Source organism: Arctopsyche grandis, chromosome 8 (genome assembly GCF_051622035.1).
Source record: "Arctopsyche grandis isolate Sample6627 chromosome 8, ASM5162203v2, whole genome shotgun sequence".
NCBI lineage: Eukaryota > Metazoa > Arthropoda > Insecta > Trichoptera > Hydropsychidae > Arctopsyche > Arctopsyche grandis.
This window is the reverse complement of record NC_135362.1, coordinates 25,316,525-25,343,595: the sequence shown is the minus strand read 5'-3', so window position 1 is coordinate 25,343,595 and position 27,071 is coordinate 25,316,525. Positions and strand designations below refer to the sequence as shown.

At 34.9% G+C, this 27,071-nt stretch overlaps 5 protein-coding genes and 1 non-coding gene across 6 annotated transcripts in view; 2 read left to right on the top strand and 4 right to left on the bottom strand.

Moving 5' to 3' along the window:
- The window catches only part of LOC143915157 (uncharacterized), a 510,169-nt gene that overhangs the window by 462,138 nt on the left and 20,960 nt on the right, over nt 1-27,071 (top strand). The window lies entirely within an intron of this gene.
- On the bottom strand, nt 365-2,844 carry LOC143915519 (uncharacterized). Its single transcript, XM_077436214.1, has 3 exons — nt 2,677-2,844; nt 2,281-2,595; nt 365-2,206 (listed from the first exon to the last, which is right to left on the bottom strand). Exons 1-3 carry the CDS (start codon nt 2,782-2,784, stop codon nt 854-856), a joined length of 1,776 nt encoding a protein of 591 aa, XP_077292340.1. The 5' UTR covers nt 2,785-2,844; the 3' UTR covers nt 365-853.
- LOC143915237 (uncharacterized) lies at nt 4,913-8,120 on the bottom strand. Its single transcript, XM_077435784.1, has 3 exons — nt 7,349-8,120; nt 6,897-7,262; nt 4,913-6,610 (listed from the first exon to the last, which is right to left on the bottom strand). Exons 1-3 carry the CDS (start codon nt 7,454-7,456, stop codon nt 5,531-5,533), a joined length of 1,554 nt encoding a protein of 517 aa, XP_077291910.1. The 5' UTR covers nt 7,457-8,120; the 3' UTR covers nt 4,913-5,530.
- LOC143915529 (uncharacterized) lies at nt 11,045-13,164 on the bottom strand. Its single transcript, XM_077436225.1, has 3 exons — nt 12,986-13,164; nt 12,590-12,904; nt 11,045-12,515 (listed from the first exon to the last, which is right to left on the bottom strand). Exons 1-3 carry the CDS (start codon nt 13,091-13,093, stop codon nt 11,163-11,165), a joined length of 1,776 nt encoding a protein of 591 aa, XP_077292351.1. The 5' UTR covers nt 13,094-13,164; the 3' UTR covers nt 11,045-11,162.
- Nucleotides 14,543-14,647, top strand: LOC143916273 (U6 spliceosomal RNA). Its single transcript, XR_013260963.1, has one exon. It is a non-coding gene; the product is annotated as a U6 spliceosomal RNA (small nuclear RNA).
- Nucleotides 18,457-26,597, bottom strand: LOC143915148 (uncharacterized). Its single transcript, XM_077435617.1, has 3 exons — nt 24,487-26,597; nt 24,034-24,399; nt 18,457-20,151 (listed from the first exon to the last, which is right to left on the bottom strand). Exons 1-3 carry the CDS (start codon nt 24,592-24,594, stop codon nt 19,060-19,062), a joined length of 1,566 nt encoding a protein of 521 aa, XP_077291743.1. The 5' UTR covers nt 24,595-26,597; the 3' UTR covers nt 18,457-19,059.

Sequence of the window (27,071 nt, the reverse complement as noted above, 5' to 3'; positions counted from 1 at the left end):
ATCCAGAGACCTCTGAACGACATACTTTTACCAACAATTAACCATACTTGTGTATACGTGTTACTACCAAATAAATACCACATTCAACATATAGTTGTATTAATACCGAACACAGACGAATCTGTCTACAATACATGGCGGACTGGTGGTGAAGAAGACCTTCACAATAAGACTAGTTCCCATAAGCTCTTTTTCCTATTATGCTTTAGATTAACATTAGAATAATATAATACTGTGATTACTAACCAAATTAAATTAAAATTGTAAAATAGAAAATGATCAGTAGATCAGTAGCTATTAAAATAGATATAAGATGTATTGTGAATATAATTTCGTAATAATAAAAAGCATTTAAAAATCAAAATCCTTGCATTCGAGTGCAGAGTTAAACATGATATTAATCCATTATATGTATATTAGCCCCGACTATGACTGCCACTACAGGTTACCCAAGGCCACACATATAATCAAACTTTTGTACATAAGTACCAAATACCATCATTGCACATAATTATACACAAAATATGAGTTGAAAACACTGTACGACAATCCCTGCCACTCAACTCTTCCACTGCAAAAGCATCTATAGTAACTCCGTCATATGTAGATGTTCCTCTTCCCATTGAGCAAAACTAAAGAGTTGATTGCAGTGCACCTCAACATTGGTAGAAATTTATTGCAATTGAATAGTTCAGAAAAGTAGTTACAATTAAATCTTTGGTTTTAATATGATATTAATAAATACATAATTGTGAAATAAATTTAATAAACAATAATTTAAAATAGATTGGCATTATTTAAGTTTACCATACAATATATTTCAATTAATAAAATAAAACGTACATATTTAGATTTAAGACATTAGCATGGTTATTTCATTGTGTGATTTATAATGTCTCATTAGTATGAATTTTTGAGCAAATGATTTTAAACAGATGTAACATCTGTACGACTTTTTCCCAGTATGAGATCTTTCATGTATCACAAGATTTGATTTTTGAGCAAATGATTTCGAACAAACTGAGCATTTGTGTGGTTTTACACTAAGATGAGATTGCACATGCGCAACAAGATTAGACTTTTCAGCAAATGCTTTTAAACAGACATCACATTTGTACGGCTTTTCCCCAGTATGAGTTCTTTCGTGTATAACCAGATGAGTATTTTTAACAAATGATTTTAAACAAACTTCACATTTGTATGGCTTTTCCCCAGTATGAGACATTTTATGTGTAGTAAGGCTGGACTTTGCAGTAAATGATTTTAAGCAAACATCACATTTGTACGGCTTTTCCCCAGTATGAAATATTTTATGTCTTGCAAGGTAAGATTTTGTAATAAATGATTTCAAGCAAATATCACATTCGTATAGTTTTTCCCCGTTATGAGATATTTGATGTCTTGAAAGGGCAGCTTTTACAAGAAATGATTTTAAACAAATTTCACATTTGTGTGCTTTTACGCCAAAATGAGATTGCATGTGTGCAGCGAGGTAATATTTATCAACGAATGATTTAAAACAAATGTCGCATTTATACGGTTTTTCCCCGGTATGAGATCTTCCATGTCGTTCAAACGAAGATTTTTGAGTAAATGTTTTTAAACAAAGATCACATTTATAGTGCTTTTCTACAGTATGACATATTTCATGTTTGGCAAGGTAAGAACTTGTATTAAACGATTTCAAGCAAACATCACATTTGTAAGGCTTTTCCCCAGTATGAGATCTTTCATGCCGGACAAATGCAAATTTTTGAGCAAATGCTTTCAAACAAATATTACATTTGAACGGCTTTTCCCCGGAATGATATCTTTCATGCATGGAAAGGCTAGATTTAGCCATAAATGATTTTGGACAAATTTCACATTTGTACAGTTTCTCCCCAGTATGAGATTTTTCATGTATGGAAAGGCTAAATTTTGAAGTATATGATTTTGAGCAAATACCACATTTATATGGTTTTTCCCCAGTGTGAGATCTTTCATGTGTCACAAGATTATGTTTTTTAACAAATGATTTTGAACATGTGCCACATTTGAACGGTTTTACTCCGGCATGTGATTTCGATACATCTTTGGTGCTAATTTTAAGATCTAAATCTAAATGTGTGGAATATGCGTCATCAGATGTTTTCGGTAATGGCTGTTCAATTTTGTCAATTATTTCCACTTCGTCCTCACATGGTGTAACTTTTCCTCCACGCATCTGTAAAATAATATGAACGTTATCCAACTTTCAATGTTTATAATATTATTAAATGGGATATGAATTCACTCTACCGGTGAATTTATATTTTCTATTTGATTGACGTTGTGCTTAGAGTCGTTCTGTTCTACGACACTCGATTCTCGTTCATGCATTTTGTCATTGAGTGGGGTTTTCCAAACATTTGGTAGTGAACCAACACGCAACTCATCTTCCCATATTAAGTCTTCCAGTAAAATTTCTTCCGGCTTTATATCCAAACACTCATTAGACCTCAGTTTCGATTTAGCGTTACTCTGAAGGCAAACGTTTCGAAAACTGTTGAGCCGTTCCAATTTCCTATTACATGAAAGGCATACCGAATCTGGTAACCCGTCATCTTTTTCAACCTGCAAATGAGAACGGCATTGATGATACTGACATGACAATGACAATGGGACGACAACAGGTCAAAAGTAATCACAACTGACCCGCAGCTGACAGCAGGTCCAAAGGCATTGAACCAGTGGATGAGGATTATCACGAATGGAGACGGACGACTCGGCTGGAGCAGAACAAAGGCAAAGTCTGCACTCCATCACGAGATGAGAAATGAGAAGCCGTTAAAGACTTTCTCTTCCTCAGATTTGGTCTAGATCGCACAGTTCACAGCTATGTCCAAGTCATTTATTTTATTGATTTACTAGCATCTAAACGTCGATGTTAAAGTAGAAACAGCATCTTATTATAAGTTAACTAATATCTAGACAGCTTAACAGCTTGGACGAAAGCAATGACATGCCAACACGACAACTCTCCAAAACACTTCCATTTGTCTCCTTTGTGCAACTCTCGTCTATCTCACCCCACACATTTTTCTGATTTCGTCTACCCATCTTCCTTTCACGCCTTTAAATTCTCTCGGGTACCTTTCTAGAACTTTGTACATTTTTCTAGATACATGACCTACTTGGTAATTGGACTATTCATCACATGGCGGTGGTCACAAAGACAATTTTTGCCATGAAAATCCCGAATACACAATATTTGGCATTCAAGTTCTCGTTACTATGATAGTTATTGTTAATATGATGGACTTATACGTTACTTTGTGACCAGTAATCACCGAACCGACCTACCTATTGCCATATCAATCTCTTCACTATATTCAATACCCTTATTATACTTCTCACCCACGTTTTCCGCTTCTTATCTGTCCTCGTTATGCCGAGCATACAGCATTCCATAGTTTTGTGAGTACACTGGACTTTTTTTACATACCTCCTTTACGTTTCACTTACGATTACAATTCAGGAAAAAAATTTCCTCTTATCCGATCGTTTTCATACTTTGCCATATTGCTCATTTTGGTCATCAATATAAGTAAATGGATCCTCCGCCATTACGATAGAGATAAAATATCGTTTAAGAAGCTTTTCAAATCTGCCCGGCGAGATACTCGGTGACGTTTGCTTATTAGTTTTAAACATAGATGGCGGTAGAAAAAAAATTATTGGTGTATTTATTCAAAATAATAATTTTATATACAAATTATTGTATTAAGGCAGGAAAAGTATCTTGACTGTGTTCCAGCCTATAGAAACACGTGTGTTTGAAAGAGGATCTTTATTACTCAGTTAATACAGGTGTGTTACTCAGTTAATACAGGTAGTTGCTTCGGAGGAGTGAGCCGGTTGAGCTCATGAAGCTCACTGGCATTTGGGGATGATGCGCTGGTTTATATACTAGTTGATTGTGCAACGCGTAGCTTGGCTGGTGAGATTATATTCTGGAAGATTCCTACGGGGTCGAGGTTATCCTTCGAGTGCCTCAAATTTTGGTTGCTACGTAGCTATGTAGTGAGATCATCGTCTCCGGGGGTTTCCGTGTCGTGATTGCGTATCTGCAGTGAATTGATGGTGTCTTTGCTTTAGTTTAAACGAAGGTATTCCGGTCACGGTTGACTTTACGTGTTCGTACAGGACGCGATGATGTAATTATACATCTGTAAACAGGGGAAATAGATAAAATCATCAACTTTGTTGCGCTATATTCCAATAAAAATAGGGAAATAGATAAAAATCATTATCAAGTTGCGCTATATTCCAACATGTAGCATCTTGACGTTCAAAGTCCAAGTTTCACATCCTTTTTTAAGCGGTGCTCACTTTCTATCAAGTTCACGAATGCATGCACATGGTTACTATTCAATATATCGGTTATATATTATGGGGATGTCGTTAAAAACTCAAGCTACTTCAACTCTAATTTCGCATTTATTGTTTTAACTTAATAATTAATTACTAAGAGTGACTCACCAATGTACATACATAGACAGTGTACTACTTTTTATTACGTACCTCCTTTACGTTTCACTTACGATTACAATTCAGGAAAAATTTTGCCTCTTATCCGATCGTTTTCATACTTTGCCGTATTGCTCATTTTGGTCATCAATATAAGTAAATGGAGCCTCCGCCATTACGAGAGATAAAATATCGTATAACAAGCATTTCAGGTCTGAAGATTTTTAATCTCAGTGACAGTTGGTAGTCATTAATTTTATACATAGATGGCGGTAGTAAAAAAAAATATTGGTGTTTTTATTCAAAATAATAATTCTTACGTTTAGGTCAAACTGAGAGACCTGATATTTAATAAATCTTCTACGCAAAATATTTACATTTTATTAGTTACGTGTATGTATTAATAAATAAAAATACAAAATATTGAAAGTAAGTTTAATTAAATTTTAATGATTTGTCTACATCAGTTCAATATGTTAGGTATAATATATACATATGTACATATATGCGATATTCTGTATTAATACTCTAAAGATATTCAAAAATGAAACGAACGGTAAAAATAAATTACACATTTTTTTAATTATTGGATCTTTTATTAAAAATTTGTTAATTGATTTTTATAAGAATTAAAATGTACTGCAAAACATTAGTTTGTTATTATTCTTCGAAGCAGGTATTATACTAAGCACAAAATTTAATTTTAGTTTTATTCAAATGTAACAGTGGAAAAAATACATATCTACAAAGTCTGAATTTTTTTTATGGAAATTAATTGAAAAAAATACATATCTACAAATCTTAAGTCTGAATAGCCTTGACTTGAATTTTATGGGAATTAATTTGATCACATTTATATGGTTTTTCCGCCACTGTAAGATGTTTCATATTTCACGAGCTCAGATTTGGTAGTAAATAATTCAAATATCAAAATATCAAAACTATGCAGTTTAACCCCTATAGGCATATATGTATGTATGTTAGTCTAGAAAGGTGAGACTTTTGGGTATATGATTTTAAGCAAATATCACATACATTTTCACGGGTTTTCGCCATTATGAGATCTTCTATGAACCACAAGATTAGATTTTTGAGCAAAGGATTTTAAACAAATGTCACATTTGTGAGGTTTTACCCCAATATGAGATTTCATATGCTCAGAAAGATGAAAATTTTTAGTAAATGAGTTTAAGCAAATATCGCATTTATACGGTTTTTCCCCAGTATGAGATCTTACATGAATTAATAGGTCAGATTTTGTAGCAAATGATTTTAAACAATCATCGCACTTGTACGGCTTTTCCCCAGTATGAGTTTTTCTATGTCTCACGAGGATAGATTTCGAAACGAACGATTTTAGGCAAATATCACATTTGTATGGTTTCTCCCCAGTATGGAATCTTTGATGAATCGCAAGTTCACGTTTATTGGCAAACGATTTAAGGCAAAAATCACAATTGTAAGGCTTTTCTCCAGTGTGAGACATTTTATGTCTGGAAAGGTTAGACTTCGAAGCAAATGATTTTAAGCAAATGTCACACTTGTACAGCTTTTCCCCAGTATGAGACTTCTCGTGGATCACAGAATTGGATTTTTGAGCAAACGATTTTAAGCAAAAAGAACATTTGTATGGTTTTACACTAAGATGAGATTTTACATGTGTAACAAGGTTAGACTTTTCAGTAAATGATTTTAAACAAATATCACATTTGAATGGCTTTTCCCCAGTATGAGATCTTTCATGTATTACAAGTTGAGTTTTTTTAACAAACGATTTTAAGCAAACGTCACATTTGTACGGCTTTTTGCCAGTATGAGATTTTTCATGTGTGCTAAGGCTAGACTTCATAGTATAAGATTTAAAACAAATATTACATTTAAACGGCTTTTCCCCAGTATGAGATCTTTCATGCGTCACCTGTTCAGTTTTTTTAGAATATGACTTAAAGCAAGTGCCACATTTGCACAGTTTTACTCCGACATGTGACTCCGATATATCTGCGAGATTAATTTTATGACCTAATTCAAAATGTGAGGAGCAGGTGTCCAGTAATGGATGTTCAACTTTGTCAATTATTTCCATTTTGTAATCACACATAGTAGCAATTCCTTCACGCATCTATAAAATAAAACAATCGTTATATAATTTAAGATGTACAATATTTTTACATAGGATGAGGTCATTTTTCATGTGAATTTATATTCTCAATTAAACTAAACTCGCTTGGTTAGATTCACTCATCGTCAAATGCTACAAATCTACGAGCTTACCATTCCGTTTGTTTCAAATGTCGCTACAGACGCATATTTTCATTCAAATACAATGGAATAAAAATAAAAAAAATCTTTTATGTACGGATAATCCGTAAAGCGGATAACCGAGAGTAACCTATACATTTTCTTACTTGATCTGGTGGAATTTTGCAAGGCACTGGATTTTTGCTTTTTCTAGATATATAAGCCTGTCCAGCGTCTCGTTGTTTTTTTCTTTTGGCGTCTGCCCAATTTTGTAAGGCACTCGATTCCTGTGTACTTAGCTTGTCATCGACATGGGAATTGCAAACATTTGTTATTGTATTAACATCTGTCTCATCCTTCCATATCAAATCTTCTAGTAGAACTTCCTCAGGTTTGATATCCAAACATTCATTCAACCTCAGTTTCGACGTTTCGTTACTTTGTATACAAACATTTCGAAAACTGCTGAGCAATTTCAGATTACTATCGCACGAAGCACATATCGTATTTGGCAACCCGTCATCCTCCCCAACCTACATTTAAGTGAGAAACGTAATTATAAAATGACTATGCATGTATTGATTAATGATGGTCATAGGTAAAAGTAAGTGTAGTTAACCTGCAGCTGACAACATGTCCAAATGCGTCGAACCAGTGGATGAGGATTGTCATGAATAGAGATGGAAGACTCGGCTGGAGCAGAACAAAGACAAAGCCTACATTCCATCCTTAAAAAAGATACACAATTGCGCGATCTGTCAAAAGTTTTTCTTCTTTGAATGTGGTCTAAATTACATGGATTACGGCCACGTCACTTTTTTACAAACCTCTTTTACGTTTCACATTAATATATTCTTTAATTAATCTAACTACTTGCTTCAACCAAGTCGTATTCAATAGTGAATCTGGGAAGACTCTCAAATCCGAACATCTGAAACGTGTTCATCTAGGGATTGTGCTTCTCCCGCCCAAGGAGTAATGGAGTGCATGTCTCAGCTCTGCTCCAGCAGGATCCTTCGTCTCCTCCAATGTATTTGGACCTGATGTCAGCTGCGGGTTAGTTACGTTACACTGGAACCGTTGCTATTGTTAATTCGCTAGTCCTCGTAAACGTCATACCTTTCTCATTTGCAGTTTAGGAAAGGGGACCATCTGCCAGATATGACATGCCTTTCTTGTGTCAACAATCTGGAATTACTTCACAGCTTTCGAAACGCTTGTTTTCGGAGTGACACAACGTCGAGGGTTGAATTAGACATGTATTTGAAAGTCAAGCCGGAGGAAGATTTAATATGGGAAACTGAGTCGGGTGCTAATTATCCACCAAACATTTCTGGTTCGCCGGACGATAGCGAGGTGAGTGAATGGTATTTGAGTGCCTTAATACGTTAATTGAATCGAGAATAAAAATTCACCTGTAAAGTGATATCAGCAGAGAAACGTAACAATAATAGAAGTGTTTTCTCGAAACTAATACGTACATATTTTTCCATAACGACACTATACAAACTGTCAAACCACGATGTTAATTGAATAATATGCGAACTAAATGATCAATTTACTCATAAAATTGTATCCCATGTTGTATATTGTGTTTTTGATTGCATTGAGCAATTTTTAACGATGCACTTGCCCATCTTGCGAGTAATATAAACAAACAGAGAAGATTTTATCGGATATACGTCGAGCACCAAGAATCAAATACGACTGATGTTAAAATTATTTAGGAATGTCCGTGGACAATCCGTTTGTTTGCGGATGATACGTTAGTTTATATTGTAGGTGATGATGTGCAAGTTATGAGTGATATTTTATGTAGGGAATTACAGTATTTAAGCGATTGGTTATGTGAGAATAAAACGAAAGTGAACTTAAGTAAGTCAAAGATGATGTGGATGAATAATGACTTCTTAAACGAAGACCATGTGGAACGTAAAGGAGGTTAGCAATAAAAGCGTTGTGTGTGATGTGATTATGGATGGGAAAGTGGTAGAAGTAGTAGATAATATTAAGTATTTAGGCATTTATTTCGATTGTAAATTAAGTTTAAGATGCACACAGATATTGTTAAAAAAAATGGCAAAACAAGTTGGTGTACTTTGCGCAATTAAATTTCATGAAAAGTCATGCAATGTGTCAATTATCCAGTAAAAATTAAAGTTGAAGATATAATTGAAATTGTTTATATGTTTATAGTTATTCTCTGTTTCATCTATATTTACATTCAGAATTCAATCAAATTTAATGAAAAATAAAAAAAAGGGAGGGAGAAAAGAAAAAAAATATTTTCATGTTTTTAAGAAAATTGTAGCCGCGTTTTTTATTCGGATTCGGATTTATCCTCACTTCGCATCTAAAGAAATTTATTAAGTATAAAAAGTAAAATATTAATATATAATTGTATTCGGTCACCGTGACGAGACAGAATGTTAAATGACAGAAAACCCAAATATCGGAAGGCAAAGATCGAAAATCGAAAGATCTTAAGTCGAAAGATCAAAAAAAAAAATGGTGCATGGTAAACGGTACATACTCACTTAATTTGCGCGAGCAGGATACAACGGGAACAAGAGGAACAGGCTTTTCCTCCCGTATTAATGTGCGCGCGATTGCCAATTACAGTGAAACTCCATATTATTGCTGATCTTCTGCTGAGCCATTAAAACGTGTCTACCTAGAGCTGATCTAGCTGAGTGAATAATGAAAATTTATAATTTTGTTATTCAATCCCTCGATTTATTGCAGGCTTTAAAACAATAAATCGTGAGTTAACTTGGTCATTGAATATTTTAAGCATTATTTAGGAGTAATTATATTTCTCTTTAGATATCTATTTAGTATTGGTGGGGGGCTTAATGTTGAGAGCTTTAAGGGTCGAATTCTTTAACCTTTAAAGCGGGCTTTAAAAAGATATCTAAATGTATTATTAATTATTGAATAAAAATCAATAAATAAAAAAGTAATAATAAATAAACCTATATAAGTAGTTTATAACTTTAGTATTTCCCATAACTGGCAAACTACATTTTTAACAATTTGATTATAAGTAAATATCACATTTATACAGTTTAACTCCAGAATGCGATCGTTAGTATTTTTCAAGTCCAGATTTTGTTGTAATTTTAAGCAATTATCGCAATTGTGTGGCTTTTCTACCAGCATGAGATCTTTCATGTCTTACAAGATCAGATTTTGTAATAAATGCTTTACAACAAATGACACATAAATACGGTCTTTCCCCCGTATGGGATCTTTCATGTGTCACAAGATTAAATTTTCTAGCAAATGATTTTAAACAAATATCACAGTTATAAAGTTTAAGTCCGGCATGAGATCGTCCGTGCGTTGATAGTTCAGATTTCGTAGCAAATGAGTCTAAACAATTATCACACTTGAACAGCTTTTCCCTAGTATGAGATTTTTCATGTCTCATAATATCAGATTTTGAAGCAAACGATTTAAAACAAATACAACATTTGAAAGGCCTTTCCCCAGTATGGGTCCTCTCGTGTATTGCGAGATGAGATTTTTGAGAAAATGATTTTAAACAAATATCACATTTGTACGGTTTTTCCCCAGTGTGAGATCTTTCATGTATCAGAAGGTTAGACCTGTAAGCAAATGTTTTTAAGCAAACACCACATTGGTGGGTTTTTATTTCGGCGTGTGATTTCGAGCGATCTTCAAAATTATTGGTTGATTGGTTGTCCATACGTTCTGTACGATTATTGAATATTAACGTTATTTAGAGCAGCCTTTATATCCGTATCATGGTGTACTGGTCAGTGTATATTGATCTGGGCGCGATGGGGGTAGGTTCGAGTCGGCGTCCTGGATTTGATTTTATTTTTTCAAATATCGCTAAAATATAAATTAATTTCAAAATTTCAATTTCAATAATTTCAATTAAAAATATATATTTAATTGTTTTATATGAAAAGAAAAAAAAATGGTTCAAAACTTCGATAAATGAAATTATTAAAATTATGTATTTTTATATGGCGAGAAGGAATATTTCAATTAATGTTTAAAAAAAAAAGGCGAAATGAAAAATTGGATTTGGCACGATGTCCGAGACGATTAGCTCATTTAGACCCATATTCAGGCTATTTGGGGTGATCGGTTCGAGTCGCGACAAAGTCGTCTCGTCGAAAAATGAATAAATCGATTTTTATCGATTCGTTCATTATGTTCGGCGAGAGTTAGGACACACACACACACACACACACACACACACACACACCCACACACACACACACACACACACACACCCACACACACACACACACACAGATTACCGTCGTTATATATATAACTAATATAACATAATTGTGAAATAAATTTAATAAACAATAATTTAAAATAGATTGGCATTATTTAAGTTTACCATACAATATATTTCAATTAATAAAATAAAACGTACATATTTAGATTTAAGACATTAGCATGGTTATTTCATTGTGTGATTTATAATGTCTCATTAGTATGAATTTTTGAGCAAATGATTTTAAACAGATGTAACATCTGTACGACTTTTTCCCAGTATGAGATCTTTCATGTATCACAAGATTTGATTTTTGAGCAAATGATTTCGAACAAACTGAGCATTTGTGTGGTTTTACACTAAGATGAGATTGCACATGCGCAACAAGTTTAGACTTTTTAGCAAATGCTTTTAAACAGACATCACATTTGTACGGCTTTTCCCCAGTATGAGTTCTTTCGTGTATAACCAGATGAGTATTTTTAACAAATGATTTTAAACAAACTTCACATTTGTATGGCTTTTCCCCAGTATGAGACATTTTATGTGTAGTAAGGCTGGACTTTGCAGTAAATGATTTTAAGCAAACATCACATTTGTACGGCTTTTCCCCAGTATGAAATATTTTATGTCTTGCAAGGTAAGATTTTGTAATAAATGATTTCAAGCAAATATCACATTCGTATAGTTTTTCCCCGTTATGAGATATTTGATGTCTTGAAAGGGCAGCTTTTACAAGAAATGATTTTAAACAAATTTCACATTTGTGTGCTTTTACGCCAAAATGAGATTGCATGTGTGCAGCGAGGTAATATTTATCAACGAATGATTTAAAACAAATGTCGCATTTATACGGTTTTTCCCCGGTATGAGATCTTCCATGTCGTTCAAACGAAGATTTTTGAGTAAATGTTTTTAAACAAAGATCACATTTATAGTGCTTTTCTACAGTATGACATATTTCATGTTTGGCAAGGTAAGAACTTGTATTAAACGATTTCAAGCAAATATCACATTTGTAAGGCTTTTCCCCAGTATGAGATCTTTCATGCCGGACAAATGCAAATTTTTGAGCAAATGCTTTCAAACAAATATTACATTTGAACGGCTTTTCCCCGGAATGATATCTTTCATGCATGGAAAGGCTAGATTTAGCCATAAATGATTTTGGACAAATTTCACATTTGTACAGTTTCTCCCCAGTATGAGATTTTTCATGTATGGAGAGGCTAAATTTTGAAGTATATGATTTTGAGCAAATACCACATTTATATGGTTTTTCCCCAGTGTGAGATCTTTCATGTGTCACAAGGTTATGTTTTTTAACAAATGATTTTGAACATGTGCCACATTTGAACGGTTTTACTCCGGCATGTGATTTCGATACATCTTCGGTGCTAATTTTAAGATCTAAATCTAAATGTGTGGAATATGCGTCATCAGATGTTTTCGGTAATGGCTGTTCAATTTTGTCAATTATTTCCACTTCGTCCTCACATGGTGTAACTTTTCCTCCATGCATCTGTAAAATAATATGAACGTTATCCAACTTTCAATGTTTATAATATTATTAAATGGGATATGAATTCACTCTACCGGTGAATTTATATTTTCTATTTGATTGACGTTGTGCTTAGAGTCGTTCTGTTCTACGACACTCGATTCTCGTTCATGCATTTTGTCATTGAGTGGGGTTTTCCAAACATTTGGTAGTGAACCAACACGCAACTCATCTTCCCATATTAAGTCTTCCAGTAAAATTTCTTCCGGCTTTATATCCAAACACTCATTAGACCTCAGTTTCGATTTAGCGTTACTCTGAAGGCAAACGTTTCGAAAACTGTTGAGCCGTTCCAATTTCCTATTACATGAAAGGCATACCGAATCTGGTAACCCGTCATCTTTTTCAACCTGCAAATGAGAACGGCATTGATGATACTGACATGACAATGACAATGGGACGACAACAGGTCAAAAGTAATAACAACTGACCCGCAGCTGACAGCAGGTCCAAAGGCATTGAACCAGTGGATGAGGATTATCACGAATGGAGACGGACGACTCGGCTGGAGCAGAACAAAGGCAAAGTCTGCACTCCATCACGAGATGAGAAATGAGAAGCCGTTAAAGACTTTCTCTTCCTCAGATTTGGTCTAGATCGCACAGTTCACAGCTATGTCCAAGTCATTTATTTTATTGATTTACTAGCATCTAAACGTCGATGTTAAAGTAGAAACAGCATCTTATTATAAGTTAACTAATATCTAGACAGCTTAACAGCTTGGACGAAGGCAATGACATGCCAACACGACAACTCTCCAAAACACTTCCATTTGTCTCCTTTGTGCAACTCTCGTCTATCTCACCCCACACATTTTTCTGATTTCGTCTACCCATCTTCCTTTCACGCCTTTAAATTCTCTCGGGTACCTTTCTAGAACTTTGTACATTTTTCTAGATACATGACCTACTTGGTAATTGGACTATTCATCACATGGCGGTGGTCACAAAGACAATTTTTGCCATGAAAATCCCGAATACACAATATTTGGCATTCAAGTTCTCGTTACTATGATAGTTATTGTTAATATGATGGACTTATACGTTACTTTGTGACCAGTAATCACCGAGTACTTTGTGACCAGTAATCACCGAACCGACCTACCTATTGCCATATCAATCTCTTCACTATATTCAATACCCTTGTTATACTTCTCACCCACGTTTTCCGCTTATTATCTGTCCTCGTTATGCCGAGCATACAGCATTCCATAGTTTTGTGAGTACACTGGACTTTTTTTACATACCTCCTTTACGTTTCACTTACGATTACAATTCAGGAAAAAATTTTCCTCTTATCCGATCGTTTTCATACTTTGCCATATTGCTCATTTTGGTCATCAATATAAGTTAATGGATCCTCCGCCATTACGATAGAGATAAAATATCGTTTAAGAAGCTTTTCAAATCTGCCCGGCGAGATACTCGGTGACGTTTGTTTATTAGTTTTAAACATATATGGCGGTAGAAAAAAAAATATTGGTGTATTTATTCAAAATCATAATTTTATATACAAATTATTGTATTAAGGCAGGAGAAGTATCTTGACTGTGTTCCAGCCTATATAAACACGTGTGTTTGAAAGAGGATCTTTATTACTCAGTTAATACAGGTGTGTTACTCAGTTAATACAGGTAGTTGCTTCGGAGGAGTGAGCCGGTTGAGCTTATGAAGCTCACTGGCATTTGGGGATGATGCGCTGGTTTATATACTAGTTGATTGTGCAACGCGTAGCTTGGCTGGTGAGATTATATTCTGGAAGATTCCTACGGGGTCGAGGTTATCCTTTGAGTGCCTCAAATTTTGGTTGCTACGCAGCTATGTAGTGAGATCATCGTCTCCGGGGGTTTCCGTGTCGTGATTGCGTATCTGCAGTGAGTTGATGGTGTCTTTGATTTAGTTTAAACGAAGGTATTTCGGTCACGGTTGACTTTACGTGTTCGTACAGGACGCGATGATGTAATTATATATCTGTAAACAGGGGAAATGTCCTGCTTCGGCTGGGCATATACTAAAATTGGAACGATACAGAGAAGATTAGCATGGCCCCTGCGCAAGGATGACACGCAAAATCGTGAAGCGTTCCACATTTTTTCTACCATTATCATAACTAACTACTATCACTTACAAAGTAACCCTGTTAAATGGCATGTAATAACTCATAAGTGATCCAAGTGATACCTAGGATGACTATCTGTCAAAGCTGACCACAGAGAAGAGTCTATGGCGGTAAGAACTCACTCCTTGAATGGAAATCTCTCTCAAGTACCGCCTTTTTCTCAACACATCTTGGATAAATGCGAGAAAAATAATATCCAAACCTCCAACAAGGTAAGAGTGACGATGGATGATAGCTTAGCTAATAGAAACCTGTATTTAGCCACGTACAATGTAAGAACGTTATCGAGTGAAGGAAGTGTGCTTGCATTAGAGAGTGAATTAGAAAGTATCAAATGGGATTTAGTAGGACTTAGCGAAGTAAGACGAAAACAGGAAAACCAAATAATCCTAAAAAGTGGTAATTGTCTCTACTGGAGAGGGCTACCAAATGGTAGAATAGGAGGAGTAGGGTTTCTTATCAATAAGAGAATAGAAAGAAATATTATAGAAATAAACGACATATCGGAACGTATATGCTATGTAGTATTAAGAATCTCGAGCAGGTACACTTGTCAAATCTTCCAAGTGTACGCCCCCACATCTAGCCACCCAGACGAGGAAATAGAAGACTTCTACGAAAAACTACAGGGCGCATACGATAATAGCCGCCACCACTTTAAAATAATCATGGGCGACTTTAACGCAAAAATAGGACAAAAGGCAAACACAGAAAGAGCAGTAGGCAATTTTGGTACCCGCCAAAGAAACGACAGAGGCGATCGCCTCATAGAATTCGCAGAACACAACAGGCTCTTTATCACTAATTCATTTTTCAGGAAAAACACCAACAATAAGTGGACTTGGGAGAGTCCTAAAGGAGACAGAAACGAAATCGATTTCATCCTAACAAATGCCCTGCACTCCGTTAAAGACGTTAGTGTTTTAAGTAAAGTAGATATAGGTAGCGATCACAGATTAGTCCGTGCCAGGATGGCCATTAATATAAATTGCGAACGTAGGAAATTAATAAAAGGATGCAGTAACTCTCCAGATTTCGCTCAACTAAGGTCTAGGAAAAAGGAATTCGAACTCGAACTTGGAAATCGATACGGGAAATTGAACCCAGAAGCAGACATCGAGGAATTGAACACTGTAATTAGTTCGGTTCTAACCTCAACAGGTAAGAAATTAGTTGGACTCAGGAAACAGATTAAGCTAAGCAAAATTTCAGAGGAAACCAAAAATCTAATTAAGCATAAAAGGAAGTTAGATAGGGATAATAATAAGCAAGAATACAATCTAGTAAATAAGGAAATTAAGAAGAGAATAGTCAGGGATGTCAGGGATTTTAACAGCAAGCTAATAGAAAATACCATTAAGAATAACCGTAGCCTGAAAAAGTGCAAACAAGATCTTTTCTTAGGCAAAAACCAAATGATCGCAATCAGATCAGAGAGCGGAGTAATAATTAGGAATAGAGAAGAGATCGTAGACAGAGTTTATACGTTCTATGCAAAACTTTACGAGAACAACAACGGTCAATTTCCCGCTCCGGAATCGACACATGGCCAAAGGGTTCCTGCAGTATTGCCTAGCGAAGTAGAGGCCGCGCTAAAAACTGCAAAAAACGGTAAAACCCCAGGGGAAGATAATATTCCCATTGACTTACTAAAATGTGGCGGCCCCCCCCTAATTAATATCTTAGCTAGGCTTTTCAGCAAATGCATCCAGAACCAAGCTATACCAGAAGGATGGAATAACGCAACTATCATTTTAATACACAAAAAAGGCGACAAAAGCGATATCAAGAACTACCGACCCATTAGTTTACTTTCAGCGGTCTACAAGCTCTTCACGAAGGTTATTACAGAAAGGCTGAAGAATATCCTCGACGAGAACCAACCTATAGAGCAGGCAGGGTTTAGGGCAAATTTCAGCACAATGGACCACCTCCAAGTAGTTGGCGAACTAATCGAGCGCGCCAACGAATATCAACGGCCATTGTGCCTAGGTTTCGTCGATTATGAGAAAGCCTTCGATACAGTTAGTCATAATGCAGTACTTAACGCTCTACAAACACAGGGAGTGCCGGAACCCTATGTGGGACTGTTAGCTGCAATATATAAGAATGCCACAGCTTCGGTTAAAATTTTTTCAGGTACAGATAGATTTAGCATAGGAAAAGGAGTAAGACAAGGAGATACAATCTCGCCCAAGTTATTCAATGCGGTGCTTGAGGGAGTTTTCAGGAACTTGGATTGGGATACAGCCGGAGTAAGCATCAATGGTCGCTTTTTGAGTCACCTTCGGTTCGCAGACGATATAGTTTTAGTAGCTCGTGATTCAGCTGACCTACTTATTAGACTAACACAGCTGGACAGGGAAAGTAGAAAAGTAGGATTAAAAATTAACGTAGATAAGACTAAACTAATGTTCAATAGTTATTGCATGCCTGATAGCATCCCCTTAGATGATAAACCAGTAGAAGTAGTAAATAGTTATTTATATTTAGGTCAAATAATTGACATGTCTGGTAGTAAAAATGAAGAGATAAAGAGACGTATGAAATTAGGATGGAGTGCATTTGGACGGATGAATGCTGTTTTTAAATCAAAAATGCCACTCTGCCTGAAGAAAAGGATCTTTGATCAATGCGTTTTGCCAGTGATGACGTATGGATGTGAAACTTGGACACTGAACGCCAAGATGCTAAATAAAATCCAATGCACTCAAAGAAGTATGGAACGCTGTATGCTTGGCATAACGAGGAAAGACAGAAAGCGGAACACGTGGGTGAGAAATATGACAAGGGTAGTGGACATAGTGGATAGAGTGAAGAGATTGAAATGGCAATGGGCGGGTCACGTAGCTAGGAGGATGGACGAAAGGTGGACAAAAGAAGTGCTTGAATGGTACCCGAGAGAAGGCAAAAGAGTAAAAGGAAGACCGCAAGGAAGATGGGTGAACGAAATTAGGAAAATGTGCGGAATGAGATGGATGAGTGTTGCGCAAAACAGAGACGAGTGGAAGCGTGTTGGAGAGGCCTTCATCCAGCAGTGGATGGCGAATGGCTGTAAATGATGATGATGATGAAACAGGGGAAATAGATAAAATCATCAACTTTGTTGCGCTATATTCCAATAAAAATAGGGAAATAGATAAAATCATCATCAAGTTGCGCTATATTCCAACATCTTGACGTTCAAAGTCCAAGTTTCACATCCTTTTTTAAGCGGTGCTAACTTTCTATCAAGTTCACGAATGGATGCACATGGTTACTATTCAATATATCGGTTATATATTATCCGGGATGTCGTTAAAAACTCAAGCTACTTCAAGTCTAATTTCACATTTATTGTTTTAACTTAATAATTAATTACTAAGAGTGACTCACCAATGTACATACATAGCCAGTGTACTACTTTTTATTACGTACCTCCTTTACGTTTCACTTACGATTACAATTCAGGAAAAATGTTGCCACTTATCCGATCGTTTTCATACTTTGCCATATTGCTCATTTTGGTCATCAATATAAGTAAATGGAGCCTCCGCCATTACGAGAGATAAAATATCGTATAACAAGCATTTCAGGTCTGAAGATTTTTAATCTCGGTGACAGTTGGTAGTCATTAATTTTATACATAGATGGCGGTAGTAAAAAAAATATTGGTGTTTTTATTCAAAATAATAATTCTTACGTTTAGGTCAAACTGAGAGACCTGATATTTAATAAATCTTCTACGCAAAATATTTACATTTTATTAGTTTCGTGTATGTATTAATAAATAAAAATACAAAATATTGAAAGTAAGTTTAATTAAATTTTAATGATTTGTCTACATCAGTTCAATATGTTAGGTATAATATATACATATGTACATATATGCGATATTCTGTATTAATACTCTAAAGATATTCAAAAATGAAACGAACGGTAAAAATAAATTACACATTTTTTTAATTATTGGATCTTTTATTAAAAATTTGAATGAATTAAAATGTACTGCAAAACATTAGTTTGTTATCATTCTTCGAAGCAGGTATTATACTAAGCACAAAATTTAATTTTAGTTTTATTCAAATGTAACAGTGGAAAAAATACATATCTACAAAGTCTGAATTTTTTTTATGGAAATTAATTGAAAAAAATACATATCTACAAATCTTAAGTCTGAATAGCCTTGACTTGAATTTTATGGGAATTAATTTGATCACATTTATATGGTTTTTCCGCCACTGTAAGATGTTTCATATTTCACGAGCTCAGATTTGGTAGTAAATAATTCAAATATCAAAATATCAAAACTATGCAGTTTAACCCCTATAGGCATATATGTATGTATGTAAGTCTAGAAAGGCGAGACTTTTGGGTATATGATTTTAAGCAAATATCACATACATTTTCACGGGTTTTCGCCATTATGAGATCTTCTATGAACCACAAGATTAGATTTTTGAGCAAAGGATTTTAAACAAATGTCACATTTTTGAGGTTTTACACCAATATGAGATTTCATATGCTCAGAAAGATGAAAATTTTTAGTAAATGAGTTTAAGCAAATATCGCATTTATACGATTTTTCCCCAGTATGAGATCTTACATGAATCAATAGGTCAGATTTTGTAGCAAATGATTTTAAACAATCATCGCACTTGTACGGCTTTTCCCCAGTATGAGTTTTTCTATGTCTCACGAGGATAGATTTCGAAACGAACGATTTTAGGCAAATATCACATTTGTATGGTTTCTCCCCAGTATGGAATCTTTGATGAATCGCAAGTTCACGTTTATTGGCAAACGATTTAAGGCAAAAATCACAATTGTAAGGCTTTTCTCCAGTGTGAGACATTTTATGTCTGGAAAGGTTAGACTTCGAAGCAAATGATTTTAAGCAAATGTCACATTTGTAAAGCTTTTCCCCAGTATGAGACCTCTCGTGTATTACAAAATTGGATTTTTGAACAAACGATTTTAAACAAAGGGAACATTTGTATGGTTTTACACTAAGATGAGATTTTACATGTGTAACAAGGTTAGACTTTTCAGTAAATGATTTTAAGCAAACATCACATTTGAACGGCTTTTCCCCAGTATGAGATCTTTCGTGTATTGTAAGGTGAGTTTTTTTAGGAAATGATTTCAAACAAACATAACATTTGTATGGCTTTTCGCCAGAGTGAGATCTTTCATGTGTGGTAAGGCTAGACTTCGCAGTATAAGATTTAAAACAAATATCACATTTAAACGGCTTTTCCCCAGTATGAGATCTTTCATGTGTCACCAGTTCAGTTTTTTTAGAATATGACTTAAAGCACGTGCCACATTTATACAGTTTTACTCCGACATGTGATTCCGATATATCCGCGAGGTTAATTTTATGACCTAATTCAAAATGCGAGGAGCAGGTGTTATGGAAAGTCTTCAGTAATGGCTGTTCAACTTTGTCAATTATTTCCATTTTGTAATCACACAAAGTAGCTATTCCTTCACGCATCTATAAAATAAAACAATCGTTATATAATTTGAAATGTACAATATTTTTACATACATAGGATATTTACATTTTACATATTACAATTCGACTGATATTTCGTTTAGATTCATACAATTGAAGCGTTCGGCTGAATAAAGATATATTGTATTTTACAATTTTACAGGAAAGGCATAAAAAAGTACTATATCTTTATTCCACTTGCGATCTATAATATGTAATATTAATTTTCTCTGTGAATTTATATTAAAACAAACAAATTTAAATTAAAAATGCAATTTTCTTTTAAAGTTTTATTTTTAAGCAATATAAAATACAATACAAAGTAAAAATATTTATAATATCCATTTATTATTTATTTAATAAAATTGACTTGCATTACATATCTAATTACAAAAGAGACAATAATGGAAATTAATTAAAAACCAACGGAGCTCACAAACCAATAAATAAGGCATCTATACTGTATCGATTCGGCTACAGTTATAACTCGCAAATGAATACCCGACTTTAAATAAGCATATATGTATTTATTATGTGCCAATTATTATTTTGACCCATACAACAGTCAGACCATACTGTCAGTTCTGGGTCTTCACCGGCATGAAGAACCTTATAGTTATCCACTACATACATTAATAAGCACGAAGCCGTCTCAAATAAACCTCTCCCAACTATTATTCATAGTTGCAATACCAGTTGCCATGTTATATATTGCAAAATGTCGATATTTGGCATTGATAAAACATACTAAGATGTGTTAATGTTGGACAAAAGACAATCTGTTGCATATTAGCACATAAAACCAACAGATTTTTATTTCATTTAGAATATTCTGAAACTGTATTCAGTGAGCTATAGGCATCATCTGAATTGATGTGATGTAAATCGATTTTAATTTGGATTTTTATTATCTTTCTTCTTCATAATTAACTAATTTTAGTTTTTTACATGTATCACGGAGCGCCAAATCTAAAATCAAAAGTTTTAAATATTTGATTATAGAAGAACCTACTAATGTTGATGTTTGGATGTTGATTCTTGAAATGTCGGAATAGCTTTGATAGGTTCAAATCTGGACTAAGACATAACTTTGAGGATTCTTTTCGACCATGATGCGATTCTTGTAAAAGAAAACTCTCGATATGATTGATAATCGTCGTTCTATCATTACTAGCAATCGCATGAGGCCGTATTAAATGTTTGCCTCTTTTATCTTTAGGGGTTAAGTCTCCGATTTTTATTTTACTATGGAGAGTCTGTATGCGACGATTGCTTATTTTAAAAGTATCCAAAAACGTTTTTTTGCAAACATTAAAGTTATCCAGCGAGTATTTAAAAGTACACTGTCTCTTTGAAGTGGCGGACATCTGATTTGATCTTTTTCTTGTCGGCTTGTATGTATTAATCATTTTTATTAAAAATTGCGACTGTTCGTTGTAAGTCATGTCGTAGAATTTTTTAAAAAAATCTCGACGTTTATCGATATGCAGTGTTAAACAATCAAGCTTACAGGTATTTGAGCACACTTTGTCCTAAAAATAAAATATAGTAAATAAATCATTATATATATATATAGAGCTCATTATAATTCGGCAATATTGACTGAGTGTGTCGAAGACCTGCAATCGTTATTGATCGCAATTGATCAATCATGTCAAAAATGGGGTCTGTCTATTAATATCAAAAAGACAAAATCAATGGTCATATGTAAAGAAAAGACGGATCCATTATACCTGAGTGTGCGCCGACAAATGATTCAACAGGTCGAACAATACAAATACCTAGGAGCAATGATCAATACAGACGTCAGTTCCGAAATGGAAATAAAAAGAAGGATCGAAAGAGCAAGAAATGCCTTCGGCAGCATGAAAAATGTTTTGTATTGTCGAAGGTTGTATATGAAATTGCGCTTAAGAGTCCTGCACTCCTATGTTTGGTCGGTGTTGCTGTACGGATGCGAAACGTGCACGGTGTTAGTGGCATCTATGAACAGGATAGAGTCCTTTGAAATGTGGTGTTACCAGAGGATGCTAAAGATCTCGTGGAAGGAGCATGTAAGAAACGAAACAGTACTCCAGCTTCTTCATAAAAAGAGAGAGCTTCTTGACACGGTGAAGCGCCGTAAGATGAAATACTTTGGCTACATTATTCGCGGCCCCAAATATCGCCTTCTACAAACAATCATAGAAGGGAAAATATAAGGCAAACGATGGGTTGGGAGAAAGAATCTCTCTTGGCTCCGGAACATCATGTCATGGATCGGACTCGGTCTCGAAAAGTATTTCGGCTTGCCCATGATAGGGAAGAATTCGCACGGGCTATAAACGATGTCTGCGCATGGTAGTCGCCTACGTCCGAATACGGATTCGGCATTAGATGAAGATAATACCATAGTTTGGGTTTATACATGTTATCAGGAGACGCATGTGATGCCATAGTTGCTTGCACTTATTTTTAGTTGTTTTCTGAATGAACTAATAATGATTGTAGCTGTTCAACTGGCAAAACTTTTTTTAAAAGCAAATCATAACATTCATTACGCTTTCCTTTATTATGATAGTCATTGGATTTTAAGAACCACAACGGCTCTAAAGTTTTAAATAATTCGATAAATTCTAATAAAAGGTCTTTGGACCACGATGTTCCCTTTTTGTTAAAGCACGTGAACAAAAATGTCCCATACGAGAATTCAAGGCAAATCTGACCGTGTATGTTTTTGAACGTCGTTTGTTTTTCATATATTTATGTAGTTTCATTCGGATGAGAAAGAGAATTATCTATTGATAATACTGCTTTCTGTGGCAACCGTTTACTTTTAAAAAAAATCAGGAGCTCACTTCAGGAACCCATTAAGTTTTAAATCAAGCTTTGGAGATCTCTCTATCCATCCATGCACCTTTTTTGATTACAAAATCAACAAGAAGATTTTATATCGCAGTCCTCTCAAATGATCTAGTTGTTACATACTTCCTTTACGTTTCGCTTACGATTACAATTCAGGAAAAAGTTTGCCTCTTATCCGATCGTTCTCATACTTTGCCATATTGCTCATTTTGGTCATCAATATAAGTAAATGGAGCCTCCGCCATTACGATGGTGCAAATATATCGTGTAATTTGCCCGCCGACATTCTATTTGACGTTTACCGTTGACGTTTGTTTATTAGTTTTAAACATAGATGGCGATAGTAAAAAAAAATTATTGGTGTTTTTATTCAAAATAATAATTTTATATACTAATTATAGAAGAGGTATGTTTTTAGAAAACTTTTTTTTTATATATTTTTTTTGCTTTTCCAATTACCAAAAGTTTCATTTCATGAGTTCCAGATAAATTTCCACATCACATGATTGTAATGAAATAAACATTTTGTAGGGATGGCATTTTCATACTCTTTTGTTTGGAAGGACCTGCAGTACTATCATAATCTCTTGTGAACGCCTCCAACTTGTTTATTTTCGTTTTACTATATCTCAAACAGTTTTAGAGATTATAATCCAATGCAAAAAGTAAATCTATAAATAACTGAACATACGAATTCAACGAAAAACTCCCACTCATCATCCAATGCTCCAAATCTACGCACTTGTTCCACATTTATGGGTTATAAAAATCATCACACTATTTGTTATACGCGTATTTGTACGACGCGTATTTTCATTTAAATACAATGAAATAAAAAAATATTGAAATATTTCATGCACAAATAGTCCGCAAACCGGATAACCGAGACCATTTCTTATCTTACCATTTCGTTTGTTTCAAATGTCGCTACAGACGCGTATTTTCATTCAAATACAATGGAATAAAAATAAAAAAAATATTTTATGTACGGATAATCCGTAAAGCGGATAACCGAGAGTAACCTATACATTTTCTTACTTGATCTGGTGGAATTTTGCCAGGCACTGGATTTTTGCTTTTTCTAGATATATAAGCCTGTCCAGCGTCTCGTTGTTTTTTTCTTTTGGCGTCTGCCCAATGAAATAAGGCACTCGATTCCTGTGTACTTAGCTTGTCATCGACATGGGAATTGCAAACATTTGTTATTGTATTAACATCCGTTTCATCCTTCCATATCAAATCTTCTAGTAGAACTTCTTCAGGTTTGATATCCAAACATTCATTCAACCTCAGTTTCGACATTTCGTTACTTTGTATACAAACATTTCGAAAACTGCTGAGCAATTTCAGATTACTATCGCACGAAGCACATATCGTATTTGGCAACCCATCATCCTCTCCAACCTACAATTAAGTGAGAAACGTAATTATAAACTGACTATGCATGTATTGATTAATGATAGTCATAGGTCAAAAGAAACTGTAGTCAACCTGCAGCTGACAACATGTCCAAATGCGTCGAACCAGTGGATGAGGATTGTCATGAATAGAGACGGAAGACTCAGCTGGAGCAGAACAAAGACAAAGCCTACACTCCATGCTGAAAAAAGATACACAATTGCGCGATCTGTCAAGTTTTTCTTCTTTAAATGTGATCTAAATTACATGGTTTACGACCACGTCCTTTATTTAATCATTAGCCCTCCCTCACCGGAAAAAAGTCGATTTAAATTCACCTAGTCAGTTTTATGCTAATATCTTGTTTATTATTTGAGCTATTGAGCCGTTATTTGTATTAATCCTAAATATATAGGTGACAAGTTCGTCTCACACACGTCACTAAAATCTCGATCATTTCACCCACTGAGTCACGCACGCAAACTATCACACTGACGAGAATTCGATTGCCAGTGTAGGAATATAGTACAACTTGTGCTATTACGAATCAAAACCAGTGATTTCCTCATCGATCCTGTACAAACATGCATAACTCAAGGGCAACGACCCCTTCGACCATTCCAGAAGAAATAGTTCATCGCTCGATCGTAAAACGACCGAAAACCCAACAATGATATCATCAGCCAACCGTAAACACGTGAAAAGTCATTAACGCGTGGCACATGCCTGCATTCTCAAACGAACGACGTCCTGGCACGCTGACCCCAGAGCTATAAACCACACGTGTACCGAGCTTCGTACATACAATAATCATTGTAACAATTGAACAAAAATAAACGATCCTCTTACAAACACAAACGGTGTTTTCTTAGACCGGGGCACGGTCAATATACCTGTCCCGCGTACTAAACCAGATATTCCGTAATTTTCGTGGCAACGATTGTCGTGTGCGAGATCTCCATGTGCGAAATAGTCAGTTTACCATCTCAAATAAAAATAGCGGCAGTTATCTTGGTAGCGATTGACTTTTGCGACGTAACCCGTTTACCATTTATCTATCTATCGTCATCGTCATTTACAGCCGCTCATCATCCACTGCTGGATGAATGCACGAACTCTACAACACACTTCCACTCGTCTGTTTGGTGCAAATCTCGCCTATCTCACTCCACACATTCTCTTAATGTCGTCTACCCATCTTCCTTGTGGCTTTACTTTCACACCTTTACATTCTCTCGGGTACCATTCTAGCACTTCCTTTGTCCATTATTCTAGATACAAGATCCACTCAGCGGCGGTTTATCATACATTGAAAATAAGCGCGCGCTTGGGGCCCCCGAAATGGACCTGTTCTACCAAAATTTACAACTTACAAATTATTATCATTGTTCACAATACGATCGTAAGCCAAGAATAAATTAATACCTATTTTACATAGTATTAAATAGTATCTAGTATTTAAAATAGTATCTATTTTATTCCAAAAACCGTTAGTAAATAAATAAAAAAATATGATTTTGTAAAATCCCAATGAAAAAGCATGGTAAAAAACGATAGCATTTTTTTTTTACTCAAGTGGGGACCTCAAATTTTAAATACGCCTGGGGCCCCCCCATTTACTTGATCCGCCATTGGACCCACTTATTGCCATATCAATCTCTTCACTCTTTCCAATTTATCCACTACCCTTGTTATACTTCCTTGTTATGCCGAGCATACAGCGTTCCATAGTTTTATGAGTGCATTGGACATGCATACGCTCTAAGGCGTGATGCAGATTGTGTCAGTCGATAAATTTGGCTATGGGATAAAATTTTGCTAACATTTTTACGGACATTGTGTAGCATATTGACGTTCAATGTCCAAGTTTCACATCCTTTTTTTACTTTTTTAAACGGTGCCCACTTTTGGTCAAGTGCACGAATGCGTGCACCTGGTTGCTATTCAATATATTGGTAATATATTATCAGGGATGTCGTTAAAAACTCGAGCAATTTCAACGAAAAAATCTTAGGAATTTTTTTTAAGGTTTATTAAACTTAGTGATTATTTTTATTTTCATCACATTGATACAAGAATTATACTTGAATTTTTTCGAAAAGAGCACACATGTTTAAGGGGTCGAAAAAAGTAGTGGAAGAAAAATCGAACAAGAGTCAACTGCCACTTTCGGTTGACGGATGCTTTCCAAATTTTATAGGTAACTTAGTATTAAGCTTAAAATTCTAGATATGAAATTTCAGTTCAATAAACCAAAAGGTTTCTGAGAAAAACATAAAAAACCTCGATTCTCCAGAGTAAAAGTACTACTTCCGGTTCAGGTAAAAATATTCATAATATATTAAGTTATAAAATTTATAATTTATATTACATGTAAAAAAAATTCAGTCCGATTCAGTTAGCGGTTTGGGAGATAATTGAATTCAAAAACTTAAAAAAAAAGAGGACACCTATAAGGGGAGGTACCATTTCCGGTCAACTTAAAAATTTACTTTGTGTCAATAAGAATTTCATTAACCAATACTAAGTTTCAGTTCGATAGGACTAACGGTGTTCAAAGAATCCCCAAAATACACAGACACACTCATTTTTTCTAGATCAGATCAGTGATCGATTCTGAGTTTCGAATCAGTCAAAATTTCGAGTTAAAAATCAAAAAAAAAAGGCAAAAATCTATT